The following is a 25,375-nucleotide window of genomic DNA, read 5'->3' as shown; positions in this document are numbered from 1 at the left end:
TTAAGAAATACCAAAAACTGCCCTGCCTTGGTGTTAGCTCTGGTAGTATAAAGCCTGCAGCTGCCTACACACAATATATAGGTTGTTAAAGAAATTGCCTGCTGAGCTTCCCTGGAAATACTGCAGCATTCCCTTAGAGCTGGGTGGAGTAGAGCTGCCCAATGCAGACCAATGGCACTACTGAGCGGGCACCTCACATCAGTGTCCTGGGGGGATTCATGCACAGCACTGCCCTGAAATTGCAGTGATGGCAGGTGGCTGCAGGAGGCTGCTTCTTTCCTTCCTTCAAGTTTTGCTTATCACCACCCTGCTCTACTGTCTGGCCTGGGCAGATGGGCTGGGGAGGGAGGGGCCTCAGGGCCTGGATGTGCAGGGTAGCTTGAGGAAATGCCCAAGCAGGAGAGGAAAGAGGACACAAACGCCTTGCACACTGAGGAGTGTCTTTGCTGTCCCTAGTGCCTGCAAGCCTGTCTTGTCCCAGCGTGGTTGGCATGCTTCTAATACACACTGTCTGGCTCTCTTGTGACTGCTTGCACAAAGCTGCTCTGTCCAAGCTGAAGTGCTGCACCCCAAACTTCTGCCCTGGCCTGGGACTTCTTCCTCCCCTGTCCCATCCAATGCAGCTCCCAGATCTATGGCAGGTGCCCTGCTCAGCTGCGTTGCCCCAACTCCTTCTCTCCTTCAGCTCATTCTGTGCACCGTTTCTACCTGGCAGATCTTTGCTCCTCTCAGTTACTCATCAACAGTGGCCTGAGCACGTTATTTTTTTAATATGTGGGGAGAGCAGCAGCTCTGCTAATGCTGCAGCTGTTGGCAGTGCTTTCAAGCCCTCCTTATTCCAGGGCTTTGGCTGGCAGGCTGCTGGCAGGCTGGGCTGCTCTGTCTCCTCGTGTCACTGGCACCGCCAGGCTGCTTTCAGCTCTTCCAGGCTTCCACTGCTTGAGTAATGACTCAAATGGAAGGCAGCCAGGGCCATATCCAGGCATCTCCTGTTTTAAGCAGTTTTCTGCTCAAATGGATGGATTCTGAGGCTCCTGTTTTGGGGGATCCAGCTGCCCCTGTGCTGGGAGTAGGGAATTACATGACTGTGTATTGTATACAAGGAGCCCTGTGTAACTGAGGACAGTGTGCAAGGTGATTATGAAAGGCTGCTCACAGTATGTTGGATTGGGTACCAAGACTTTGCCATGCATTCAAAGTGGAGGGATAACTGAATTTCAACTTACTGCAGGGGATGCAGAGTCAGGATAAGCAAACAACACCTTGGAAGTTTTGCCTTGGAAAAGTTCAAGCAGGTGTGGTAACAGATAGAAGTCTGCTGATTTGGGGAAAAGGAATGGTTGGTGTTACTTAGTCGGCATTTGGGCTGAACAGGAAAGAGGCTTTTTAAGTTTAATTTGCTAGTGGGGATTTTGCTAGTTCAAGCCCTTAGGACCAAGGTTTCATCACTACTTTTAGCTTCTCCTACACTGATCAGAGCACGCTTCCAAAGCTGTGGCTACATTAGGCTGTATCACTCTGTATGCAGTGCTGAGAGGTACTGCAGTGTGTTCAGTACACAAGAAATACTTTCTCAAGATTTGGTAGATGTTTAAACAGGTTTGAATAATAAAGCTGGAAGAGCTAGATGCTATACTGACCCTTGTGCTTCGAATCTGCAGAGAGCAGAACGGTAACCTAAGGCCAGCCTGCAGTGGTTCCTTAACTGTTTCCAATGCACAGAACATCTGGCAAGAAAACTTGATTTAGCATGATTGCTAAATGAGCTTTTAAAATCCAGGGTTAAGATCTAGCTTTGTTTTGATTTTCTGTTCAGAGCAGCTCACTGAGAATTCAAAGAGAAAGTACTTTAGACAAGCTCTGTGAGCTCTGACATGAAGCAGCTGGTTGGGATTAAGAGCAGTACAGAAGTAGGATCTGAAAAGGAGCTGGTGGATGCTGTTAGCCTGTGAACCACCTGTTGGTAAAAGGTTGAGAAACTTCAACTCAGGTGTACTGACTTCAAACAGTATGACTTCCCCACTCCACACTTTGTAATGATACAGAAACCTGTTAATAGGGAGCACTTTGTCTGAATTGGGTGGGTGAAGTATTTTTACTGAAGAAAAATATGTATGTGGCAGTCTGTAGCACGTGAGTATCTTTCAAAGTACAGCTGGGAATGAAATCTTTTCCTTTTCTAACACTGCATTGGAATCAGAGAGTTTTCTTCCCACGTTTTGGATGACACTTTGAAAAAAGCAAAGGCAAAACAAACCCACATACGCTGCTTATTCAGAGCGTCTTCAGTTTCACACAATAGCCACATCTACTAAAATCTTCTTTAAAATGCCTGATTAAAGGACAGCAAATCACAGCACCCCTTCAGAAGCAGTTTATCACATCTGTAAATCCAATTTAAATGTAGTTTTAATAGGAGTGTGAGACAATAAAGAACAGCATAACAGCAGTAAAAGGAGCTTCTAGTTGACAATGGGTACCATATATACTTCAAAATACCAAAATGAGGATAAAAGTTTTAAATTAAACAGTTCAGTCAATGAGTAACAGATACACTTAAGATTGCACGCGTGTGCTCTTCTATTCAGTTGCCTTCTGGAAAGAATGCAGTGACTTCAGACTGCAATTTACAGGATTTTCTGTAGGATGGAGTTGGCAACTTCCAGGGATTCATCTTTCACCAAGACAATATCATAAGAGTCCATATATTTGTCCAAAAGTTCATCTACCTAATTGCAGAAGGGATAAAGAGAGAGATCGACTTAGTTTTAGAATATAAATATATATAGGTCCTTAAAATATTGCCATCTTTTTCCATCAGATTCAGAGAATAAGCCATGCAAATTAAGTCACTCCTATAAGGGAATTCCACAGGATGACAAAGAAAGAGAAAAGTGAAATTAATTGTGTTCATGTTCCAGGGTAAACCTCACATTTATTCCATATCCTCATACACACAGATACTGGAAAAAAACCCTGCTTTCTCAGTTTTCCTAAAGATAGAAATAGAAAACTGATTTTTTTTTTTCTCATGAACAGAAATGGATGCACATTGGAAGTTGCTAATAGTTCTGTGTTTCTAAAGTTGGGGGGGAAATCGTGGACAAAACTTGTTATTTGGAACATTACAGTTCTGCTCAATTATCAATCCAGTATTAGAAGGTGGGACTTGGAAAGAACTAGAAGAAATCCATGAAACATGTTGAGATTTCCATACAAGTATGGGCCAAATACTTGCTTTGTTATTTAATGATTGTAATTGACACGTTGCTAGTTCACAAGTATTTCATTCCAAGCTACAAGGATCTAAGGCCACTTACTTTATCATTGAGATAACCAATCTTAAGAATGTGCTCAACATTTGCTACTCCATCTGCCATACTCAAGTCTCCTTGGGAATCACCCAGCAGTATGATATTACTGTTGTCTTTCAGTTGTTTAAAATACTCAGTGTTCTTCAAGGCACCATCATGTTTGTTGTAAACATGAATCAATTCTCCTTTAAATCCTTTTAATATTCCCTATTAAGAAAACACAAGTTATTTCTAGCGTTATACAGACAAAATATAATATAGAATGAAGTAGATTTTAATCTATAAATACACTTTTAACTCTTTAATTATGAACAAGGTAAATAACTGTTAGATAACTGAATGACTGTAATTGTTAAGACTAGAGAGGCAGTGATCTTCCCTGCCTGGAGGAGTATTGGTGTACTGGGCTGATTATGAGGAAATGAATTATACTAAGTCACATCACCTAAACAGTGTTTGATTTATTACCCTCTGCTTGATTTTGTGTTTGAGAGAGTGTTGAATATGCAATTCTGATTTTCTATACAGCAGGGCAGATGGCTACATCTGATGGATTAAAATGTTCACCTCGTAGTATGTATAAATAGCAACTAAATCCCACAAGCAATCCCATATACTTACATTTTCATCAAAATCCATGAAATTGGAAACAACTTTGACATTAGAATGGTAGACTCCAGCCTGGTGGATAACTTCCTCAAGAATATCTCCAATCCCAGCAGAAAATATGAACACAGGAATATTATGTTCACTCAGCTTATCAAAGAAGTTCTCGTATCCTTCCCTGCAACGCAGGATGTAAATCAAAGCCAAATTTCAATTTAAAAAAGGCAAACAACACCAGAGTTTTCTGAAAACATTTACATCATCTTTGGAAAAGAAAATGACAACATTCTTGTCACTCTTTTCTGAGAGGTTTTTAGTTGTCAGTACCCAGATCGTAACTACATACAGTATTCCAGGAACAAGATATTATTTCCATACACTTCTCTGCAGTGATGCTGAATGGTAGAATTTTACTTTATTATCATGAAAGTTTTGGAGGAAATTTTAGCCTGTGAATGAAGACTCAACCTACACAGGCTTCGGCTTTCTGACAGCTGGAGGCTGTGTGCTTGCTGGTTTTGCAAAAGAGAAGAATTTAATCAATGTGGTAACAGTTTCAGAAGTTAAGTTTTAACATCCTGTTTCACTATTCCAAAATTTACACAATTCTGGAGTGTTTTAAAACAGATGGGAGCCAAAGCACACAGTATGTTTCAGGATTTTGCTAGCTCTTAAACTTACCTTTAGCCACAGAAGAACAGTATTTAAGACAAACAGGCAACGTGTTCCTCATGTCACTGCATTCTATCTCAGATAAAACTACTGCAGGGAATGTTTTTACAGGAATAAAGATGCACTCCATATCCCTCTTTAAGTAAATAAAAAAAGGCACCAGTGCAACTTTAAGAGGATGAAAGTCCGCAGAAATGAACTCTACTGGAGATAGCACTCAAAAACAAACCCCAAAAAAGTAGTTTCTCATCTCTGGTTTATATGGTGCGATCACTACAGGCCTTTACCTTCAGAATATCAATAAGGGATATGAAGAGTTCTCTGTATTCCAAGAATAAGATGTCACATGCTCAGGAATTTTTCCCCCATAAAAACACACAGTAAGAATATATAGAAATTGTTTCAAAAGAGAATTATTCAAATTATTATTTTCAGTCTGGAGAAGAGGACGCTTAGAGGAGACCTTATTGCTCTCTATAACTACCTGAAGGGAGGTTGTAGAGAGCTGGGGGTCAGCCTCTTCTCTTGTGTAACTGGTGATAGGACTGGAGGGAATGGCTTCAAGCTGCACCAGGGGAGATTCAGGCTGGATGTTAGGAAATAGTACTCCTCTGAAAATGGTCAGGTACTGGAATGGGCTGCACAGGGAGGTGGTGGAGTCACCAACCCTGGAGGTGTTCAAGGAACAGTTGGATTTTGTGTTGAGGGACGTGGTTTAGTGAGAACTATTGCTGATGGGTGGATGGTTGGACTGGCTGATCCTGTAGGTCTTTTCCAACCTTGGTGATTCTGTGATTTTATGAAATTAAAAGAAACTTACTTCAGCATAACGTCAGATTCTCTCACAACTTCTGCAAACTTATCCTTTTGTAAGCCCTGTTCGATGAGTAGTGCATGAGATTTATTGTACCTAGAACATAAAAAGTAGGTTGGGCAACTTACTCACATGTCATTAACAAAAGCATCCTGTGCTTTTATTTTTTGTTAATTCGTATTAACAGCAAAACAAGAACAGTAGTGTAACACTCAGGAGATTGATTCGGTTAATGCATTAAAGCTAATTACTACCATTAATATCATTTTAAAAAGTTACTTATTTTTAAATCTAATCTATCACTAAGCCTAATTTTAATGCGATATGAACACGGGAGATTTCTCTTACCATTCTACCATATATGGATATTTTTCTTCAATAGTGAGGGCTGGGTCAATTTCAATAGCATAATATGTTTCTTTCAGCTGCAGTAACTGAAGGAAAATAAAACACAGATATTTAATATATTTTTATGAAATAGTGCTTGGTATTTAGTCTTCAAAACAACTTTTAAAATTCTAGATATATTATTTAAATGAAACGGAATTTTAAATACTCTTTGTACAATTAAAAAGTCAGATTGCACAAACCCCTATGCAGAAACATTGGATGCTAAACTAAACCATATGCTACTATCAAGAATAGAAGTATTTCTGTTCACTTCTTAGTGACTGGATGCCTTAAAGTCAGTCAGAGAGATCTCAGAGCTTCAAGCATTTGAAGATATCATGTCTGGTAGTGCTGGCACACTACAGCCAGGGATAAAACCAGTTGTCTGTGCAACAAACAAGCAGCTGGTCTGTTTTCCATTTACCTTTTTCCGGCATTCCTCTGTGATGAGCTTAGAGTTATCAATGATGTCTGGAGAGGTGGAAAAAAAAAGGTGTTAAACAAGACATTACGTTTCATTCACTTCACTGTACGCTGTAAATGGCACAGAAGACAATGTTTGACAACATACTATTATTACCTCAGAGTTTTTCTTGCCATCAACCAACAAAAGGCACATTTTTCTTCATAAGCATGATGATACTACTAACCTCCCCTCAAAAGGTCAGTGACAAATCTCTTGAGATTGTTTCTGAAATAATTATCAGGCAATCTACGTTTTGAGATCCCTACTTCGTTATTCTTATTTGTTCTAGAAGGCTACAGCACAAAAATGTCAAGAATTCCAAGGGCTTTACTATTTAATTCTTGCAGGTGTCAGCACTATTATGGGCTTTTCAACAACAGAAGTCAACCCTACTATCTAGTCACTAACTTCTTGTAGTTCAGATCTTAGTTTCTAATTGTGAATGACAACTGATTTCAATTCACACAGATAGTAATTAAAATATATATGCATACAACACATAGACTCTCACTATAATACTTTACTAGAATGTGCAGCCTCAGTAACAAGTCAGTAGAAAATCTCATGTGTTTAGAAATAATATAGATAGAAAATTAAATTCTTAGGAAAACTGAAAGGAGTGAATGAACCAATCCATATTAAAAAAAAAAAAAAGTACTCACTATGACAAGTTGGACATCTTTTTCCATTGTAGGAAAATCTACTTAATGTCATATCAAAATCTGTAATAATCTATTTAAGGAAAGAAAAAGCAAAACTGTCTTACAACACAGAGGGACAAAATAAAGAATGGATAGAAATTCTGTTGCAGTTGAGTAGCATATTTTTCACAGAAGCCTGTTTTACTCTAAGATAAGCCAGAGTATGCCATATTTTTTTTCGAAGAAAATTGTTTTTCTAATTCCTTTGATTGGAATACATCCTGAAAATACTAAGCTTGCATATTTATATCATTTACTTGAGTGGCTGAATTACAGTTGGATCAACAAGGCCTATTAAAAGAGGTAACAGATGTCAAGTTTTGGAGGTTACCTGAAGGCTGATTTGTTATATATATAGATCAGATTTTTTTGGCACGCAGCAACAATCATATGATTACTTTCATTCTGAACTGGTTACACCTTTTACTATTTTTACCTGAAGTTTAGCAGCTCCTCCTTTGATGAGGCCACAAATAATCTCTTCTACTCTCCCCGGGTCCTTAATGTGGACAGTCTTCTTCTGAAATTCTGGCATCTGTGAAGAGTAAGAACAAAGACAGAAATATACCTGCTGGGGAATGAGGAATATCAGCTATCCATCAGTCTGGAAGCTCTGCTGTTTCAGATTCATACTCAGGACAGGAAGGGAAGTTAAAAATGAGATGAAACAGAAAACTTTCTGCAAGCATTAAGTGATGACTGTGTACAGTTTTTGGTTTCAACATCTTTTTTTTCCCTTTTTCTGATATCAGATTATTCAGTAAGCTGACACTTAGAGAAAATAACTGTATTTGCAGGAAAAAGGAGATGTACAGAAACAGGACGTAAGGATCACCTTGTGGTTGAGTTATGTCTCTAGGAGGTGGCACATCTTAAGAGCTAGATTTTTGTGCAATTATTATTAAGAATTAATAAGAACAAACTGTCAGTCAAATTGTAGCCGTGGTGTGCTTTAGGAAAAAGATGACATGTTAGTCTCTTTAACTATTGCAAACACATGCATTTGTAATGGAAAGGATCCTCCTGTGTGAGGGAAAAGGAGCTGAAAGTACTTTAAAATATTATCCACCATCCACTTTGCAAACTATTACGGCTACATCATTCTCAGCAGATATTTGTTCAACTCATTCCTCAACAGCTCTACTCACACATCCTTTCTTTTTCCTGAGAAAGTATTCTACTGCTCACCTGTCTTTACGTTCAGAAAGGTTAGCTTAATCTTTATCAAACACTGCTTCCTCTAATTTTAGCCAATTCAACTCAGAGTAAAGGATTCTTTATCACAGGTTCTCACTTCAGTCCTTCTCCCCTCTTTGTGATCTGAGGAAACCTGATTGCTTCAATTTTCTTTTACAGGGCACATTTTTTCCACATCTCTGACAGTTCTTGATTTTGTCCTGGCCCACTTATTTGAATCATAACATCCTTCAGCACACCTGCATCTCAGTATCATTTTTCTGCTCTGAAATGGCCTCAGCTGAAGGGCTACTTTGCCCTTTCAATGTAATACCTTTGCATATAAATTTGATATATTTTGTTAGAAAGGTGATATTGACTCAAATACTGTTGGTAATTGCCGAATACTTTTCTTTAATTATGCTTAGCTAGAAACAAATAGTTGCACGAAGTGTAAATTTTACATTTAGTCAACCTAAATTGTAATGCTTCTGCCACACCAATGTTACTATTCGTCAAATATGACAAATAATTTGAATTTAATAGCCAATTTCTGGCTGATGTCCACAGATGAGACAGTAAAGAAAATAGAAAATGGAGATCTTTCCACAACCCTAATTGTGAGTTTTTGGCAGTTTTTTTTTTAAGTCTTCCACCCACCCAACAAGTTTTGCATATAACAGAGTACTTTGCCAACAATTCTCAAGTCATGGAAGGGTATTTGCTACCTCTTTGCTTCGTAAGCCTCACAAAGAAAGAAACTGCATTTCTCTTATTCAGTTTGGAAGATGTAGGGCTTTCCTGTTTTTCTTCAGATGTGAGCAATACACAGAAAAAGTCTTTGCCATAGCATAAGTGATGCGTTCTAACCCAAGATAGCTGTTCTTTTCTGTGTAGCTGCAGTGCCTCGTTGCTTTCATTAACACAGCAAATTCAAAAAAGGTACCTGTGGATTAATTTACAGCTGTCAACTGCATCCCAGATTGGGATTCATGGAGAAAGCTAATCAGCACAGAGTGTCTTTGTGAAAGGTATCTATTGAAGAATTCCCTCATCTTTGGAGAAATACATCTCTAAAGCATTGACAGATATTAATTCACAATTATAAGTAGATGTAAATCAAGTGCTCTAGTTGCATAAACCAAAACATAACAATCTTCAACCCTTTAAAGGTGTGTTTCAGTACTTCTTTTGTATTTAACACAGTGCTGGTAAACTAAAACTTACCAGTTACTTGGTGGTATACAGTGATTGTTTCTCTACAATGAAAGACCAAGCAATTTGACTGCTTTATAAACCTTTCACTGTGAATTGACTAATCAAATTCCTTTGACTTTCAGGAAGCACATTATATTTTAGATCTGGAATGCAAAAGTTAAACAAAGTGAAATCTAAATGTTCCTTTTTTTTGTAAGAAGTAGTTCAAATAGTATTTGGTTTACTTAGATACTGAGCAACAGGCTTCATAATGCACCTGATCTACACAGACTAGTTGGTGGAGATGAAGAAATCAGAGAGAGAGACTACATGAGGAAAGCTGGATTGCTTGCAAGTGTTTTACTAGCAGAGGCCTTTTGTAAATTTTTGAAACACCACCCTTAGTAAAGAATTCAGCAGGGTATGTTAAGAGATTGCTTAAGGTTTTGAGTATGATGAAAGTTTCCTGCTCTGGTGTTGTAAACTTATAGTTCTATTCAAGGTCACTTTTTTTTTTTTTTTGGTTATTTCTAATACATTTTTCATTTTTACATATGAATTGAAGTCAGTTGAAGAGCCAGTATTATAATTTAGAGGAAAAAAAAAGTCTTCTGCAATGAGTATAACCCATGAAATGTCACTACCACAAGTATGCTCACAGTCAAACCCAAGTTTTCACTATGGATATGGAATTTATGATAGACTCAGTGCCCCACACAAGTACAGTCAGACCAAAGAGCTACTGTTTTGATCACTACTTCCTTGCAATTCACATTTGCAACCGAACTTTAAGAACAACTATTTTACTTGGTCTTTATCATATTAGAAGTAAGTGGAACTACTTAATAAGCGATCACCAGTTTTCTAACAAACTGTCTTCTCCTGGGTCTTCTGCCCAGTCTTGCTGTTGGTTTTTGTTCTGTATTTGCCATTCCTCATAGTTGAAATAGACAAACAGATTCAAATTGCATGGAACTGGTAAGATAGATAAAAGAACAAAGTGTGAAATGATGCTAGTAAAAGAACAGTAAATAATGTGAGAAAACTTGTGTTTCTACAGACTGCTCAATAAAGCTCTAGGATTCAACTCAATGTATGCAGAAGGCCCATAATTCTGATGCACAGTTGACAGGGAAGAACATATACACTTAAAGGGAAGTTTTTGCTTGAGAGGGTGGTGAGGTGCTGGAACAGGCTGCCCAGCCCTGGGCCATCTCATCTAGTACCTGATACAGGGGCTGGCAAGCCTGTCTGTGGCAGGGGGTTGGAACTAGATGATCTTGGAGATCCCTTCCAACCTAAGCCATCCTGTGATTCTATGTGGAGAAACAACCAAGCAAAAATACTCCAGGGCACCTAGCAAAGACAAGAATGCTTGTAGGAGCAAGGAGCCTTCTATGTACAAGACTAAAACTACATAAGCACAGGAAAAGAAATTCGTATTTCATTGTGATACCTGAAAATACATCACATGGAGTCACCTTTATTCTGTCATGTTATAAAGGTGTGAGAAGAGTTTTACTTTCATATCAAGCACATCAACACATTACTGAAATGGTTCATAGAGACAGGCAGCTTTTGGAAGTCTATGTTAAAAGATGGTAACTCCCAAGGGTAATTTGGGGCTGGCATATGCACTGGTCACAAACATATTTAAGTTTCTAGTCTCAAAGGTTTTTAAGGAGCTTTCAAAGAGAAGCAAGAAGGATAAAACTGAAAATGATTATTTTAAGGCGAAGCTTAATTTGATTTACGAAAGGGATAAAGAGATGGGATTATTTTTGATAGCAAGTACCTGGACTAAGGATGTAGGAAATTCTTTTGTAGTTAACAATGTTATATTCATACCTTGACGAATGAACAATATTGGATTCACGCAGGTGTGGAAATCCCCGTCCTACAAACCACAGAATGGTCATTTACAACAATGCCAGTTCTGAGCATAACATATCTATTTAGTACATGAGACATACACCTATGTAGCTGGGTTAAATTAAGAGGAAACGTACATACTGTGAAGATCATTTTGAATTTTATTTGTTTTTAATGTTTCCTATATACAAATGGACAGCAAGCGTGCAAACAGAGTTGCTTCCATGTTGTATTTGGGTGCTGCTTATATACATCATCAGTATGTGAGACACTGTACATCTAAGCATATGCAGCTCAGGTTATTAAACAAGAGTTGGTGATAATCTCTAAAATGGTACCCCAGCTAAGTAATAACTTACTGTGTACACAAGGTATAATTCATATTCTGGAATATGCTGAATTTTTGAATCTCCCCTCTACCCAGTAAAATAAAAATATTCCCTGTGATTAAAAAGAAATTAAAAAAATAAGGTCAATTAGAGTAGTTACTAATAAAAATACACTTGATGTGTAGGACAGCTGTGGAACCTTAGGTAGCTGTACTATTTGTAATTTTCAGTGGGGAAGGATGAATGACTTGTTATCTTAAACACATGGAGAGATGGCTTATTTCACAATAAAATTCAGATAAACTGACAGAAATATTACAACTAAAAATATAAAAGATTATCAGCCTGAGCCTGCTAAGCAGTGCTTCAAACAAGGACATATAAAAATACTTTGCCTGATTTTTTTTCCGAGTGCCCCTGTAAGAAAACATGACTTGTCAGATACAAATTTTTCTTATTTTACAATGACTAATCTCGTATGGATGCATCACAAACAGCATTGCTACAAAAAACACCCTGCTCACAGGTAGGTAAAATATTAAAGAGAATTTCTACAATTCTCAGAAAAGGAGAGAGTGCTTCAGATGACCACAATGTCATTAAAGTGATAGGAAAATGAAGAAGAACTAGCCACGATACTGCTGACAGTCTGTGAATTTCAAGTATGACATGATTTCGTTTTAACATCTGTTAGGAAACTTGTCTTACACTAGGCTCCAAACCAATTAACTTATGATAGAGGACACATAAGAATGGGCTGGCAACAAGAGGGATCCATTAGCATTATTTCTGAACAAGAACGAGAATTTAAGTGATAAAATGGGTAAGGTTTAATTATTTGTTAGTTTTCTAGCCTATGCTCATTTCTAGCCTGTGGTGACAACTCCCGGGTAAAATGCTATAAAAGATGTTTATTTTGGGAGCTGCAAATGCCCAATTCCAAGGTCTGAGACTAGCTATCACATATACTTACTTGTGGACGTGTACCAAAAAAGGCAGGGTATGGTATCAGTGATAGCTGTGAGATCTGATACCCTGGCAAGTTACAGAAAATTGGATCTTGGTGTTCTTGGGGACAGAAAGTGCACTTGGTGAAATTAGAAAGAAAAAGGGCACATCCCTTAATTGATAAACATATTTTCCATTTTCTCTTCCCCTTTGACATTATTGCAGAACGCTAATTTTATCTGCTTACTCTAGAAAACAAAGTTTACAAAAAAAAAAGAAAAAAAAGTTTAAAAACCAAGCCAGCATCGTGTAACTTCTGCTATTTGCAATATTTGAAATGCAAGAAGCCACACTGGGGCTGGAACAAAAGCTGCAGTAAGGAATGTGCGGGTATCTTTTCCTCCGTCTGTGCTCGTACAGAGCTTCAATGTGCTCAAATAGAAATCAATTTACTTCAGACAACTTGAATTTTGGTCTTGGAGTGCAGCAGTTTTCTATCAGCAGCCCCAGCTGTCTGTTAGACAGGAACACCAGAAGTCATTGCAAGAGAGTGGAGTCTCACTGATCTCCCCATTACGTGCAGCTAAGGCAAGAGAATGGCACTGGTGATTATGCAGTCCATTAGCATGACCTGAACTAAGGACAGCTTTTTTTAATTTCTGATGACCCAAACCAAGAACATAACGCAGCTCATGTTCATGAGATGTAAACTCAAATATGGTAAGAAATCTCCAATAAATACTAACAATTAAGTTTTGCTGTTGGTAGTTTTGCCAAGAAATAGCCTTAGGAAAACTTACAGAGTAAATAGGCAATGGTTATATAATATAAATAGTTATTATGGAAATAGAACAACAGAACATTGAATATTGTCACAGTTGCTTGAAAATGTCCTGCAAAACTAGAGATCCCCTGGTTATGTGAAATAACTGTAAGTGGCTTTACTGCCTAAGCTATTTTAAGAAGCAGAGTATGATGCACACTAAATATATTTTTTTTCCTGTTTTATTTTGCTTAATGATTTACATCTTTTTCCACTTAACGTGGTAGAATCTGATACTCGGTTTGGTTAGGAAAAATTAAAAAAACAAGACACAAAACATAAAAATCTGAAAAGAGTGTTTACAGAAAACATGACAACAGTGTTTTCTCTTGTGCTTTTAAAGGAGAGTACCTGTGCGTTGAGCTTAGGGCACTCCTGATTCTTCTGTCCTTGATTTTGTCCTACTGCAACTGCATAGGTGGCAAGCAGAGTCCAGAGACGCAGGGCTTGCATACAGGCTGCCAACAAAAATCAACCAAATCCTTTTAAGAATTGGTCTGCTATATTACATGATGTTTGCTATTCCTGCTGTATAGAAATAAAAGCAGACATGCAAGGCACACAGCTAGGCCACTCTGAAAATACCCACGCTTAAGGCTACTCTGATACACATTTAAAAATAGAAGAATGTGCAAATTGAGTTATCCTATTCAATAAAAAAGAACTGGTAAATATATTTATTCCTTCAAGGCTCTTGTCATTTCTAAGCTAACAAATATATATCTTAGAAATACAATTTGTCCCAGTAAACAACCACACACAACGCCTCATCTAACTGGCTTAAAAATGCAGGCAGAAGATAGTCAGTCCTGTTGACAAGCTGTGCACACTTACCAGAGGGTTTTGCAGGAGCAGCTGCAGAAGCAAAAGAAAATTCCTCTTGCTTGAGAAGCACTAATATAGCAGCGCAAGGTGCAGATGAGGGCGTTTCCAAATACAGCCTGACTAATCCCCGTGCAAAACCCCAGGGTCCTGTGACGCACGTCAGCACTGCACAGCAGTTTGTTATGCTCAGCAGTGCAGCCCAACGGCGTACAGATGATCAGCTGGTGCACCAACAACAAAACCTTTGACCTTCACTGAATGAACGGCTTTCGTGGATGCAGCAGGCAAATCTGAACTGCTCCGACAGAGGAAGGCGCTTGTTTCTCAGAGAAAAAGTTTATTACTTTTTAACTGTTCTACAGAATTTTTCAGAGCATTTTAGGGTTTCCTGTTGCAGTGCCACAAATTCCTTTCAGCTTCTTGATACGGTGTCACGAAAATTAGCAAGGCAGCGTGCATTTATGTGCCTAGAAACAGCGAATTGATCACTTCAGTGATCTCCCTGCTTTGACTTTAAGTAAGCATGCAATACTGAAACAGGAAATGAAGGAGGTTTGTTTGTCGGGGCTTCTCAGTGAGTGACACGCTGACTCGACATACTTGCAGACGGTTGTCATTGGGCATACTGCCAGATCAAAGACTGTAACTAGGTGATAAGGAGGATGTATTTTATTTTTAGGAGGACGAAGGAGGTATTTTCTAACCGTGCTCCCACTTGTAAAGGCTTGAATGTGTCACATGAAGGCAACTCCGCTGTTGTAGCAACAGTACAAGCTTCCCCGTGCTATATTTTAATTCATGTTCAACCTTAGGTTTGTGATAACAATTTCAGGCTGTCAGGACAAGCCGCAAACACAGCAAACAAAACACATTACCAGAATTCTAGAAATACCTTCAGCTATGAAAATTTCCTTTTAAGGAATATGTGCTGTTTTTCTATGTTAAACAAATAATTAAAAAAAAATAGATCAGTGGCCATTTTCTGAATGGTACGATGGATCCATACAAGCTTTGTGCCCACATTCCAACTGTAGATCAGTATGCAGTCTGTCAGGTTTCCCCAGACTGTGACCTACAGAGAGTACCTCCATTTTTTCAGCTGTACACTGTAGCTTGATCCAGCAAACCAGTGAAGACTTCAGGTGATACCGAACACATGACTTTAATCAAAACTTATCCTCTTTGAATTGGACGAGTTCCCTCCAAATATACATGTCAAGGACAAGAGAAGAGCTGGAAAGATCTGTTCAAAATGTAAAGTAATCCCTGCAAAGACCACATGCAATAAGCCAAACTTAGTTGGCACTGCTAACTGCCAGGTATCATAGCTCTCATTCCATCTATTCATTTTGTCTTATGTACACCATTGTTATACTAAGCACACAGATAATATTCCCTTTTATAGTATTTGTATATACAGTTCCTATGCTATTAGCTGAAAGTATCTCCATAATGTCTGGGAAAGTTACGTATAGTGATGCAGTATTGAAAGTAATTATTTGCACAGTAAAAAGTAGTTCGTAATAGTGTAGGATTTCTAGTTTTAGATATAATTCAGAAAGTAGCCATCTTTGAGCTCTTACATATCTCAAAGTTGACAACTCTGTACTGACATAAGTAAGTCCTGTAAACTTCATAGTTCAGACTGGGATGTGGTGGGTGCTGAGGCTGGCCTGCTGATATTTGGGTACCTAGTAGGAAAAATAATTCCAATGCTATCAAGAATTTAAAGAAAGTTAGCTTGCCATTTGTGGAAGTGAAAAACAAACAACCCACACACATCATATGTATTCCTTTGTCTTTTTTTTTTTTTTTAATTCACATAAGATTTAATACTGAAGGAAAGAGTTGCAGAAATTAACTTTTACAGACTAATTTTGAGTATACCAGAGGAATTAGCATTTAAGATGTACAAATACAGTGTTAGCAAAAGTTAGAAAATGATGCAAGATTTCTGTAAGCATTAATACAGCCAACACCTAATTCTGAGAAAAACATCCAGACTATCTCTAATAGCAGTATGCTTTCACTTTAATGAAAATACAGTACATGAAACAACTTAGAGACAAAATAAGGGAAACAGTATTTGCAGCTCTAAGAAATCTTTGCATCGTGTGCTTTACACAACTGAGAACAAGTGGCTACTGCTGACTTTGTTCTGCTAACAGATAAAGCAGAATTACTGTTTCTTTTTCAATGAGAGGGAACAACATCCAGCGTGGTATTTCTACTCTCACAGTACCGAGGGTCATTTAATTATGTTTTGAGTGCCAGAAATGAAAGAGGTACTGCCATTTCAACAGATAGCTTCTAGTTTAACTTTCTTTCTTAGGCTGAAGGCCAAAGGGCCACGTAACTCAATTGCAGAATACTGTAAGCAGTAAAAGACTAAGAACAAAAAGAGCAAAGCCTTAAACATCAGGTTGTTGTTGGCAATATAAGACTATGAAAAGGTTCTACTTTCATCTGGTGGTGTGTTAAGTGAACTTGGTTTGTAGAGAATCAGGATGCTTTCGAAGTACTGAAAGTTTCTAGTCTAAAGCTAAGAAAAACTAGTTCTGCCAGTTTTACCTCTGCCCTACGTTCAACCTATTTTCTTGGGAAAAGAAATGAACACAGCACAGATAAGGTATGTAAGCAAATCAGCTGACCTTTAAGTAAAAAGCTGAATACTTCAACTAAACTCAAAGCAGTTTGGAGAGATCAAGAAAGAAGTCGTGTTAAAGTCTTTGCTGTTCTTTAGAACTGACTACAGAAAACAGAGCTCACTGAATGCTTCCACAGGACAAAGTTGAGCTTTTCATGAGCTTACTACCTTTTGGTCTTGATTAGCGAGCCTACTACAACTGAACAGCTTTGAATATACCTACATATATTGAGCATATTTCCCAATTTTAATAAAACCCACACAGAATTTTATACGTTAAGGAATTTTCTTCTAATTTTTGCTTTTCTAATAAGTCTCACCAATATGTATTTCGCAAATTAGGAAACAGGGAAAACAACTTAAACCTCAGCACTCAAACATGCAAACCGAGCAGAAAAAATACCCAAAAAAGAGAAAAAAAATGTAATTCAAACATGATTTTTCTTCATGCCCTGGTAAATTGAGTTGATGTGCATCATACTGCTACCAGCAATTGCTTTTTGTATTTGTAAATAACAACCATACTGAAAATAAGTGTTCAGCTTAATGAAATTGGGCTAAATAAAGCTTTGGAAGGATGTCTTGTGGGAATCATAGATAAACTGATTTTTCTGGTAGAGGTTTTACTGTAAAAAATGCTAGCCATACTTACAGTTGGTCTGATGCAATACAAAGCACTGTATGTAGATGAAAGCGTGTGTATGTATTACAGAGTTGTCTTGCAAGGAATGTAGATATGTAAGAGATTATTCAAACAGAAAGAGCATGAATAGCACTTGCTAGAAAAAAGTGCTCAGAAAGGGATTTTATTCTGGACTGGTAAGGACAAAACAAGAGCCTTCAGAACAAAAAAATCTCAATGTGAGACTTTTAAGATTCAGCAGTACCGCTGGGGATGAGCGTATGGTTTGGCTTCCCAACCATCGTGTTTCAATAACTGTAAAATAATGCACACACAGAACAGATGTGAAGAGGTCAATAATGTATCCTAGGACATATTCAGCAACCTCATTCAAAACAGATTTTCTAGAACTCATCCCAAACCAATGCTTTTTTATGACACACGAGGTCATCTACAGACCTATAGACATAAAATTCCTTCAGAAAATTAAAACTTTTGAATTTGAGCTTTTCCTTAGGATTGCTACGGTAACAGGATGGATGTTGAAGTCTCACTACTTGAAAGATCCAATTCCCTCTCTTGTTACACAGAACGTAACACTTGCTGGAATAATGCTTACACAGGAGGTTGTTGGTAGAACGAATCCCTCTACAAAATATCTAGTCAAACAGTATCCAATCCTAAGTACTGACAACATGTAGACACGGCCATATATTTATAAATTCTTAATTAGCTATCAGAAGTGCAGAAGCTCAGCTCGCATAATTATATAACTTTAACGAGCTGTACTTTTACTGTCCAAATTCTATGTTTGCATGTATACTTTTTATGAAATACCCTGTATTATTTCCATATGTACATACACTGAAAGAACTTAAAAACAAGTGCTTGCCTTCCTAGAAGCTTCGCATGTAATGTATAGAATGGAGCTTGCATTAAGCCCAAGGCCTGGACCGAAACAGTTGCTGTTGATTCTCCTCTTATCTGCTTGCAAGAAGAAGAAGAAAAAAAGCTTAGATTCACTAAGCCTAAGAATTCTGTATCTAGATCAAATAAACTCTGACCCTTGAATGGCAGAGTTGCAGGACCCAGACTGAAAGCCAAGTCAGCAGGACAAAGTTTAACCCACAATTCATTACCAGACACTAAAATTCTCACGAAAGAATGCAGTGTTAATATAATACCGCAGTTAAAGTTGCATGCTGAGACTAAATAATTTATTTTTTAACTGCTATGATCTCTTACAGTACAGATCTTCACTTAAACAACTCAAAAAAAAAAAAAATCACTTAATTCTAAAGATGAAATGCAGCTACCACACACTCATGTTAAAGGTAATAGACAGTATGATGACTTGAAGTGTAATGCACTGCTTTGTGTCTGTGTCTCAGTGCTTCATGGGTGTTTCTGGCTACTGATCCATTCAAAAATACAACAGGACAGACATCTTTTATTTCTTTACCTCTGGATTTGCCCTGTGGGAGGGATACAGGACCACTTTGTATTACTTAATTGCCACTGCTGTGCTACTGCTATACAACATACTATACTACTACTGCTAATGCAGATTTAACTACTGCTTTGTACTAAACTGTACCCTTCAGTTTCATATATAACTTTTCCATGGCAACACAGACAAAAATGAGGCTTTCCCATTACTGATCTACGTTGCAAAGGCAGATGCACCCCCCAGGAAACAACCAGCTGTTCATCTCTGCTGTTTCCACCAAAGAGTGAGAGCACTGAAGGAACAAGGTTAATGGTACACTTCAGTGGTACTCATTCTATCTGAGCATCATAGTGGAGAACCACAAACTCTTATGTAGAAACAAAAGCTCCAGTAAATTTGGATTATTTTACTGATCCAATTTACAGAGCAGGCAATGAGTTCCTGGTATGAGAGTATGAAGGAAGCTATAGCTAACAAGTGAGGAAAAATTAGAAATAATTAGACTGGGAACCCTTCTTGGCAGCAAAATGTCATGGTTTCAGCTGGGACAGAATTGATGTGTTTTCTTCATAGTGTCTGGTAGGATGCTATGTTTTGACATTAGGAGAAAAACAGTGTTGATAACACACCCATGTTTTATTTGCTGCACAGTGCTGCATGGAGCCAAGGACACTTCAGTTTCTCACCTGGTACCGACCTGCCAGTGAGGGGTATGGGGGGTACAAGAGGCTAGGAGAGAGGGGGACAGAACCAGGACACCTGACCTGAATGGCCAAAGGGATATTCCATACTAATATTCCATGCCATATGACATAATGTGAGGAAACTATAGAACTGAGGGCAGTTGGCTGTGGGGTGGGGATTGGGACACTGCTGCTGCTTGGGGACAGGCCAGGCACTGGTCACAGGGTGGTAAACAGTTGGGCTGTACATTACTTCCTTTTTCCCCTACTTCTCTCCCCAGTCCTACTGTGTAGAGGGGGAGTGTATGAAAGACTGTGAGATGTTTAGCTGCCTGCTGTCTGAAATCACAACACAGAAACATCATAAGTCTGAAATTCTGTATTTAGACACTTTGTCAATACTCAGTGTCCAAGTCTGGGCTTTGCCCTACACCGTTTAAAAAACAAAAAACTAATAAACAAAAACCTAGAATAATTCCAACCTAAGTATATTCTTTTTAAAGACTGGAATATATGAAAGCAGAAGCCACATTTCCTTCTACTACTATGTATAATTTATGTAGTTTACATAAATGTTACTCAAAAGTTCCCTTGTATTTATTGTTTGAGTTTAGAAACTTGGTGCAATTCTGATTTTGCTGGCATTACTGAATGCTTGGGAACTGCTGAATCATAGCCTGAACCTCTGATTGACCACCTGAAGCAAGCACTGAGTCAGCCATGGGAGCACAGGTGAAGGCAATTCACCTGTGCTACCAGAAGGGGAAGAGCCTGGCTGCACCTCTCCTAGATTCCATTTAAGTGCTGACTGCCATGCAGGAAGGATCACTCCTCATAGAGAATATTGTAAGCCTACAACATTGGTAAGTATTTTTCACTTATTATCTTTTCGTTGTGATAATTCTACTTGGTCTAAAACTCCGTATGCCAATTGATTTTACACCTCTGTATGCTTATTGATTGTACACTAAACAAAAAGAATATAGTTATTTCAGGATTTAAACACAAGCGGTGTCACTTTTGACCTGTGAGCTGCAGCCTTAAGTTTATGTTCACTTCAAGAAAAATACTTTTTTAACACTCAAATAAAAAAAGTCTCAATACCTGGCATGATCAAATTAGGAAAACCCAGTGGAATTTCAAGGAAGGATATGATTGTTTAAACAGTCAGAAAAGTTGTCAGTGATAGAGGGGAGCAGTACAGCAGCCACAGATGCCAAATTGAATGGTGGTGCTACTCAAAGTGCTGCATGATTGCCTAGGGATTAAGAAACTGCCTGCAGCAATTGTGTTAAGTTCTTTGATGTTTGAAAGCAGCAGATCATTGCTGAGTACTTCTCCAAACGAGAAAGCAACTGCAACTTCTATACATGACTGTCATATGGAGACCTATCTCAGGATCTTGCTGCAGACCAACTGCTGCACAGCAATTTGACCAGAAGGAGCCCAGAGGAAAAGGCTGTCTTGATAGGAGTCCTAAGTTTTGTTCTTCATACTTACAACTACAGTATGCTTAGCAAATTATTTTGCCCAGACTTGTCTGGCCTTATATCTCTCTGCATGCTACTTAGAAAAGGAGGGTGGGGAAAGTGGTTGCGAGCTATTTCTGCTTCTTGGCTGCTGTCAGCATGTGATGGGAGCAGCCAAGTTTCGGTGCTGAACATTTAACAGGCAGTAGACATAGCTGCTGCACCGGGCCCTGTGTGTGCAGGAGCAGTTCAGCTCTACATATCTGATCTAGAGACAGCAATGGCCACGAAATGCCAGTTGTTGCTCTACAGGGCATCTTAAATGACAAGTTGTTTGCAATGAGTGTTAATCCACCTTCAGAGAGCTGCTCTGCAACTGACGGGAAGTGCACACTGCAGCCACCTGCTGTTTGGCACTGCCTGCTGCAGCTGCACTTCCTACAAGTGACTGCTTGAGAACTAAGTACCTTCTGACAACTGCACCAGCTTACAGCAATAAGGTCTGTCAGGCTGCTTCTCTCTCACGCTGTTTTTCCTTGAAGTCTCTTCAAGGCTTACTCTTCGCAGCCTTTAGTACGCTGGGAAACAGTATGCTTGTATGCATGTGTGGAGAGAGGAAAAGGGACTGACACGTTGAAGACAATTAACATGAAGTAGAACTTGACAAGACAGGAAAAAAAACAGATAATTTGCCTATGAATTATATTCATTTAAGTGCCTGTAACTGGTAAGAGGCAGACATTCACATTTCTTGAAGCAAGGTACCTCAAAAGATAACATACTTTGAAACATTTTCCAGACCTGTTGTGACAATTTAAGACAAACTGTGTCACTTTTACCACTACAGCTACAATTAAAATCACTATTGAATTTCCAGCAACACCCAGGAGGTCTCACATGATACATGAGAGTGTCCACCTTCCTTCCATTCTGCTTTTTGATCCCCATCTGCTGAGGCTCATACTCATCTTTGCCTGTGTAGAGGAAAAAATACTTGTCTGACAGAATTTCACGTACTAGCAATTTAGATTCCTGAAGAATAGTGTCATCAATATACTATGTATTATATGCTCCTTCATTTCCTTCTCTGCTTGGAGGCCGCTGACTCACAGCAGTGTGAAGATCCGTATCCTTCACTTGCCAGTCTAGGTGATCAAGGTAATGACAACTAAAGGAAAATAACAATAATAAAGCCTTTGCACACAACCTTATGACAGTCATGCTCATAGAATACTTCTTAAGCAGGGAGATAAGTAACAGCTACTTCATTTCTTACTGTTTTTACTTATTTCTCTTCAGGTAAACTTGAACCCTGCAAGACTCATGCATTTCTCTTCCCCTTTCACAAGGCACTAAAAAGGAAACAGGCGCCAGAAGCATCCAATAGCAGGTGGTTGAAAAGTTTTCTCTGAAGGAAACTGCTTTTTAAAGGGATTTTAAATTTGTAATCATTGAAGTTGGATACAGTCTGTTTCATGGAACTTCACATGTCTGCCTCAACGTTTACTGATAACACCTCTCTTACTTTGAAAATGGAGCCAAAGTACATTAAGTATTGCCTAGGATAAAATCTCTTAGATGGTCAATGGAAACAATATTTTCATACTTAAATTCCAAGCTTAAACCTTTGCTTTGAACCAAGAAGCAGTATTTTTTTTCTTGAGTATTTATTAAGCTTAAATTTGGATACCAGCTTAATTGTTTGGCTAAAGAATTCATCTACTGGAAAGTGAGACAGATCTGTGAATTTCATTACTCTTTTCATTCAACAAGGCAACATGGTTACACTTGTATTTTGCACAACACTTGAGAATTTACTTTCCATTAAGGATTCTTGGCAACATCATCCCTGATAACAGCCTGCTTTACGGCTATTCTATTTGATTCACAAAGGCCATTCTCCTTTTAGCATTTAAACATTGCTGTAGCCCAGCTTTTACTGGGCTACAGATGGTTCTTATATTCACCTAATTGTAACTAAGAAAAAAGTAAAAATTTGCTGTAATTAATAATTATTAAAAGCTACTATAGTGGTGAAAAATAAAGTCACGTAACTAAAGTATGAACAGGCTGGGATTCCTACAGATTTTGGTAGAAGTTGCAAGCCTGTGTTCTTCTGAGTCTACAAAGTGTAACCATCATCAAAGAAAACTAACAACAAAAAAAAATCTACAAAACTAGAAGAGCAACCCAGAAATTTTCAATTTGATACTCGAATGCCAAACACTGGCCTGGCACAATAACTCATGTACTATAAACATGTATTTTAACAAAGCACTATTAGTCTTCCCTACCATGCCAACTCACGCTATGTTACTGACTGGAAAACTGCACCTTCTCAAAGCTCAAAGGAAGGTCTCTCCCTGATTAAGTAATATAGACACGGCATCTTGTAAACAGAAAATGTGGAATGAAATCTGTACCGGTGGATAAATCCATTTCACATACTTCCCCAGAATGCAAAATATTCATGTAAAATTAGCACTTACATGCATTTTCTCCCTTATTTGAGAGACTAAAATCCTTGGCATGATGTTTACATAATTTCCTTATGGTGAAATAAGAGAAACATCCCAGCCTGGTTACATATGTTCATGGGAAATACTCCTTGAAGAAGAAAGAAGGCTTGCAGCTGATGAACTAAAGACGTTAACTGAGGGAACTGCCACTTCAACTGCCAGTTGAAATGACAGCTCGACAAGCAGAGAGCATTGACGTACTGTATATAATCAGTAAAATATTTTCGTACAAGAAAGTTGCCATGCTTCGAGCAAGCTCTGCCTTTCCCTTGTAACTTAAAGTTCTGAACAGCTGTGATCCTAGAGGCAGAATTCTCAGATGTATCTACTTAGGATCACAGATCTGTATAACTGAAAATGTTATCTGACGTGCTTACCTGAGAGACTTGTTTACCAGAAATCCATTTATCATTGACACAACCACGTTTGTTTGGTTGGTTTTTTTAGTAACACAGGCAAAATCTTTACAACAAATTTAAAAAGCTAATCTTGCTGGCCAAAACATAATCTAAACATTGCACAGAGTTAATAGAAACACACCTTTAAAAACCATTAGGCATTTTTGGAACAACAGTGCACATGTGGTATTGAGGATGGGAGCTGGTGAAAACTATTTGCTCGACGTGGATTTACAGATTTACAGACATGGAATGTCTGTATCGTAGAATCATAGAATGGAATCGTAGGATGGCCTGGGTTGAAAAGTACCACGATGATCATCTAATTTCAACCCCCCTGCTATGTGCAGGGTCACCAACCACCAGACCAGGCTGCCCAGAGCCTGTATGACCAGGCTTCCACGTTCTGTTGATCTATTGCCCGTGCCAGTATTATCAGTACTAGAATTTAGAAAGAATTATTTGTAGTTATCCAGTGTAATGGACAGCTACATAAGAAGTGAATAATTTCAAATATGCTATAATAAAAAGTGAATGTTTTCAAATGAAGGTCACCGAGCAATGTGATGGATGACTGCAAACACCACTGAAACACTTTATCCAGCAGCCAGCACAAGGGCTGTGGTTAAGAATGCTCACTGGAATTCTTCTCCGGGCCCACGTTTATCAAACACGGCACTGTATGGCTTCTGTCGTGCACCACAGCCAAGCGAGACGCCTCGCTCTGCATACGCAGCCCTGCTCTCAGCAAACTCTTCGTGTTTCCGTGTGTAAATCAATCAAAACACCTGAGCTCCTGGCGAGGTCCTGCAGGGACTCGAAGGACAGCCACCGCGCGCTGATTTCCGTTCGGTCCTCCAGCACGGTGACACCGACAGATAAACGCGAGGTGCGAAGGCTATCGGGGCGTTATGTCCCCTTACACCCAGCTTTACACCAGCGGTCATCTGAATAACTCTCGACACAACAAATCTACCAAAGCCGACACCGACACGGCTCAATCTTTGTGCGGTACCCGAAAGGGCGCTGCCTGCCAGTGTCACAGAGGCACGACACGCCCGCTGTTGCCCTTCAGGAGCCACAACCCTGAGCCCGGCCTCTCACACGTACCATCTCGATGATCTTCGTCTTCCTGCCCGTCTTCTTCTTCATGGTGAAGATGTACTGTGCCAGCACCACGCCGCCCACCAGGGCGCACACGCTGGCGCTGGCCACCGCCCCCACCTTGGCCACGGCCGCGCGGTCCATGGCAGCACGCCGCCCCCAGCCCGCCCGGCGGGCGCGCAGCACGGCACCGAACCCACGCGGAGCGCTGAGGGCGGGCGGGACCACGAGCGCGAATGGGGGAGCGCGGGGGGACGGCGTGCCGCAGGGAGGCGAGCCGGAGTGCGGGAGAGAGAGCTGCGAGAAGGGGGAGAAACCCCCGGGAGCTGAGGAAGCTCCGAAGGAACGCA

General features: G+C 39.2%; 1 protein-coding gene across 4 annotated transcripts; it reads right to left on the bottom strand.

The window, feature by feature from the left end:
* Window positions 1-2,360: 2,360 nt before the first annotated feature.
* Window positions 2,361-25,234, bottom strand: NT5C3A (5'-nucleotidase, cytosolic IIIA). 4 transcript variants are annotated; one of them, XM_048950806.1, is made up of 10 exons: window positions 25,032-25,139; window positions 13,660-13,766; window positions 7,400-7,498; window positions 6,925-6,994; window positions 6,221-6,267; window positions 5,755-5,840; window positions 5,413-5,502; window positions 3,936-4,098; window positions 3,321-3,521; window positions 2,361-2,729 (listed from the first exon to the last, which is right to left on the bottom strand). In XM_048950806.1, exons 2-10 carry the CDS (start codon window positions 13,759-13,761, stop codon window positions 2,628-2,630), a joined length of 960 nt encoding a protein of 319 aa, XP_048806763.1. In that variant the 5' UTR covers window positions 13,762-13,766; window positions 25,032-25,139; the 3' UTR covers window positions 2,361-2,627. The 4 variants fall into 4 exon arrangements, with proteins under 4 accessions (XP_048806763.1, XP_048806762.1, XP_048806764.1 ...); XM_048950805.1 differs by lacking the exon at window positions 25,032-25,139 and adding an exon at window positions 14,143-14,274; XM_048950807.1 differs by lacking the exon at window positions 25,032-25,139 and adding an exon at window positions 11,185-11,233 and having other exon boundaries at window positions 13,660-13,770.
* Window positions 25,235-25,375: the final 141 nt, after the last annotated feature.

Source organism: Lagopus muta, chromosome 7 (assembly GCF_023343835.1).
Source record: "Lagopus muta isolate bLagMut1 chromosome 7, bLagMut1 primary, whole genome shotgun sequence".
NCBI lineage: Eukaryota > Metazoa > Chordata > Aves > Galliformes > Phasianidae > Lagopus > Lagopus muta.
The sequence above is the reverse complement of the archived record's forward strand: the minus strand, read 5'-3'. Positions and strand labels throughout refer to the sequence as shown.

What these genes read in the sequence shown, in the direction of transcription:
- NT5C3A (XM_048950804.1), bottom strand. Translation starts at nt 25,169, where the DNA reads ATGGACCGCGCGGCCGTGGCCAAGGTGGGGGCGGTGGCCAGCGCCAGC. An exon ending in AAGATGTCCAACTTGTCATA is followed by an intron (nt 6,268 to 6,924) that starts GTGAGTACTTTT and finishes CCACCTCTCCAG; the next exon opens with ACATCATTGATAACTCTAAG. An exon ending in GAATCTGACGTTATGCTGAA is followed by an intron (nt 4,099 to 5,412) that starts GTAAGTTTCTTT and finishes CCTGCGTTGCAG; the next exon opens with GGAAGGATACGAGAACTTCT.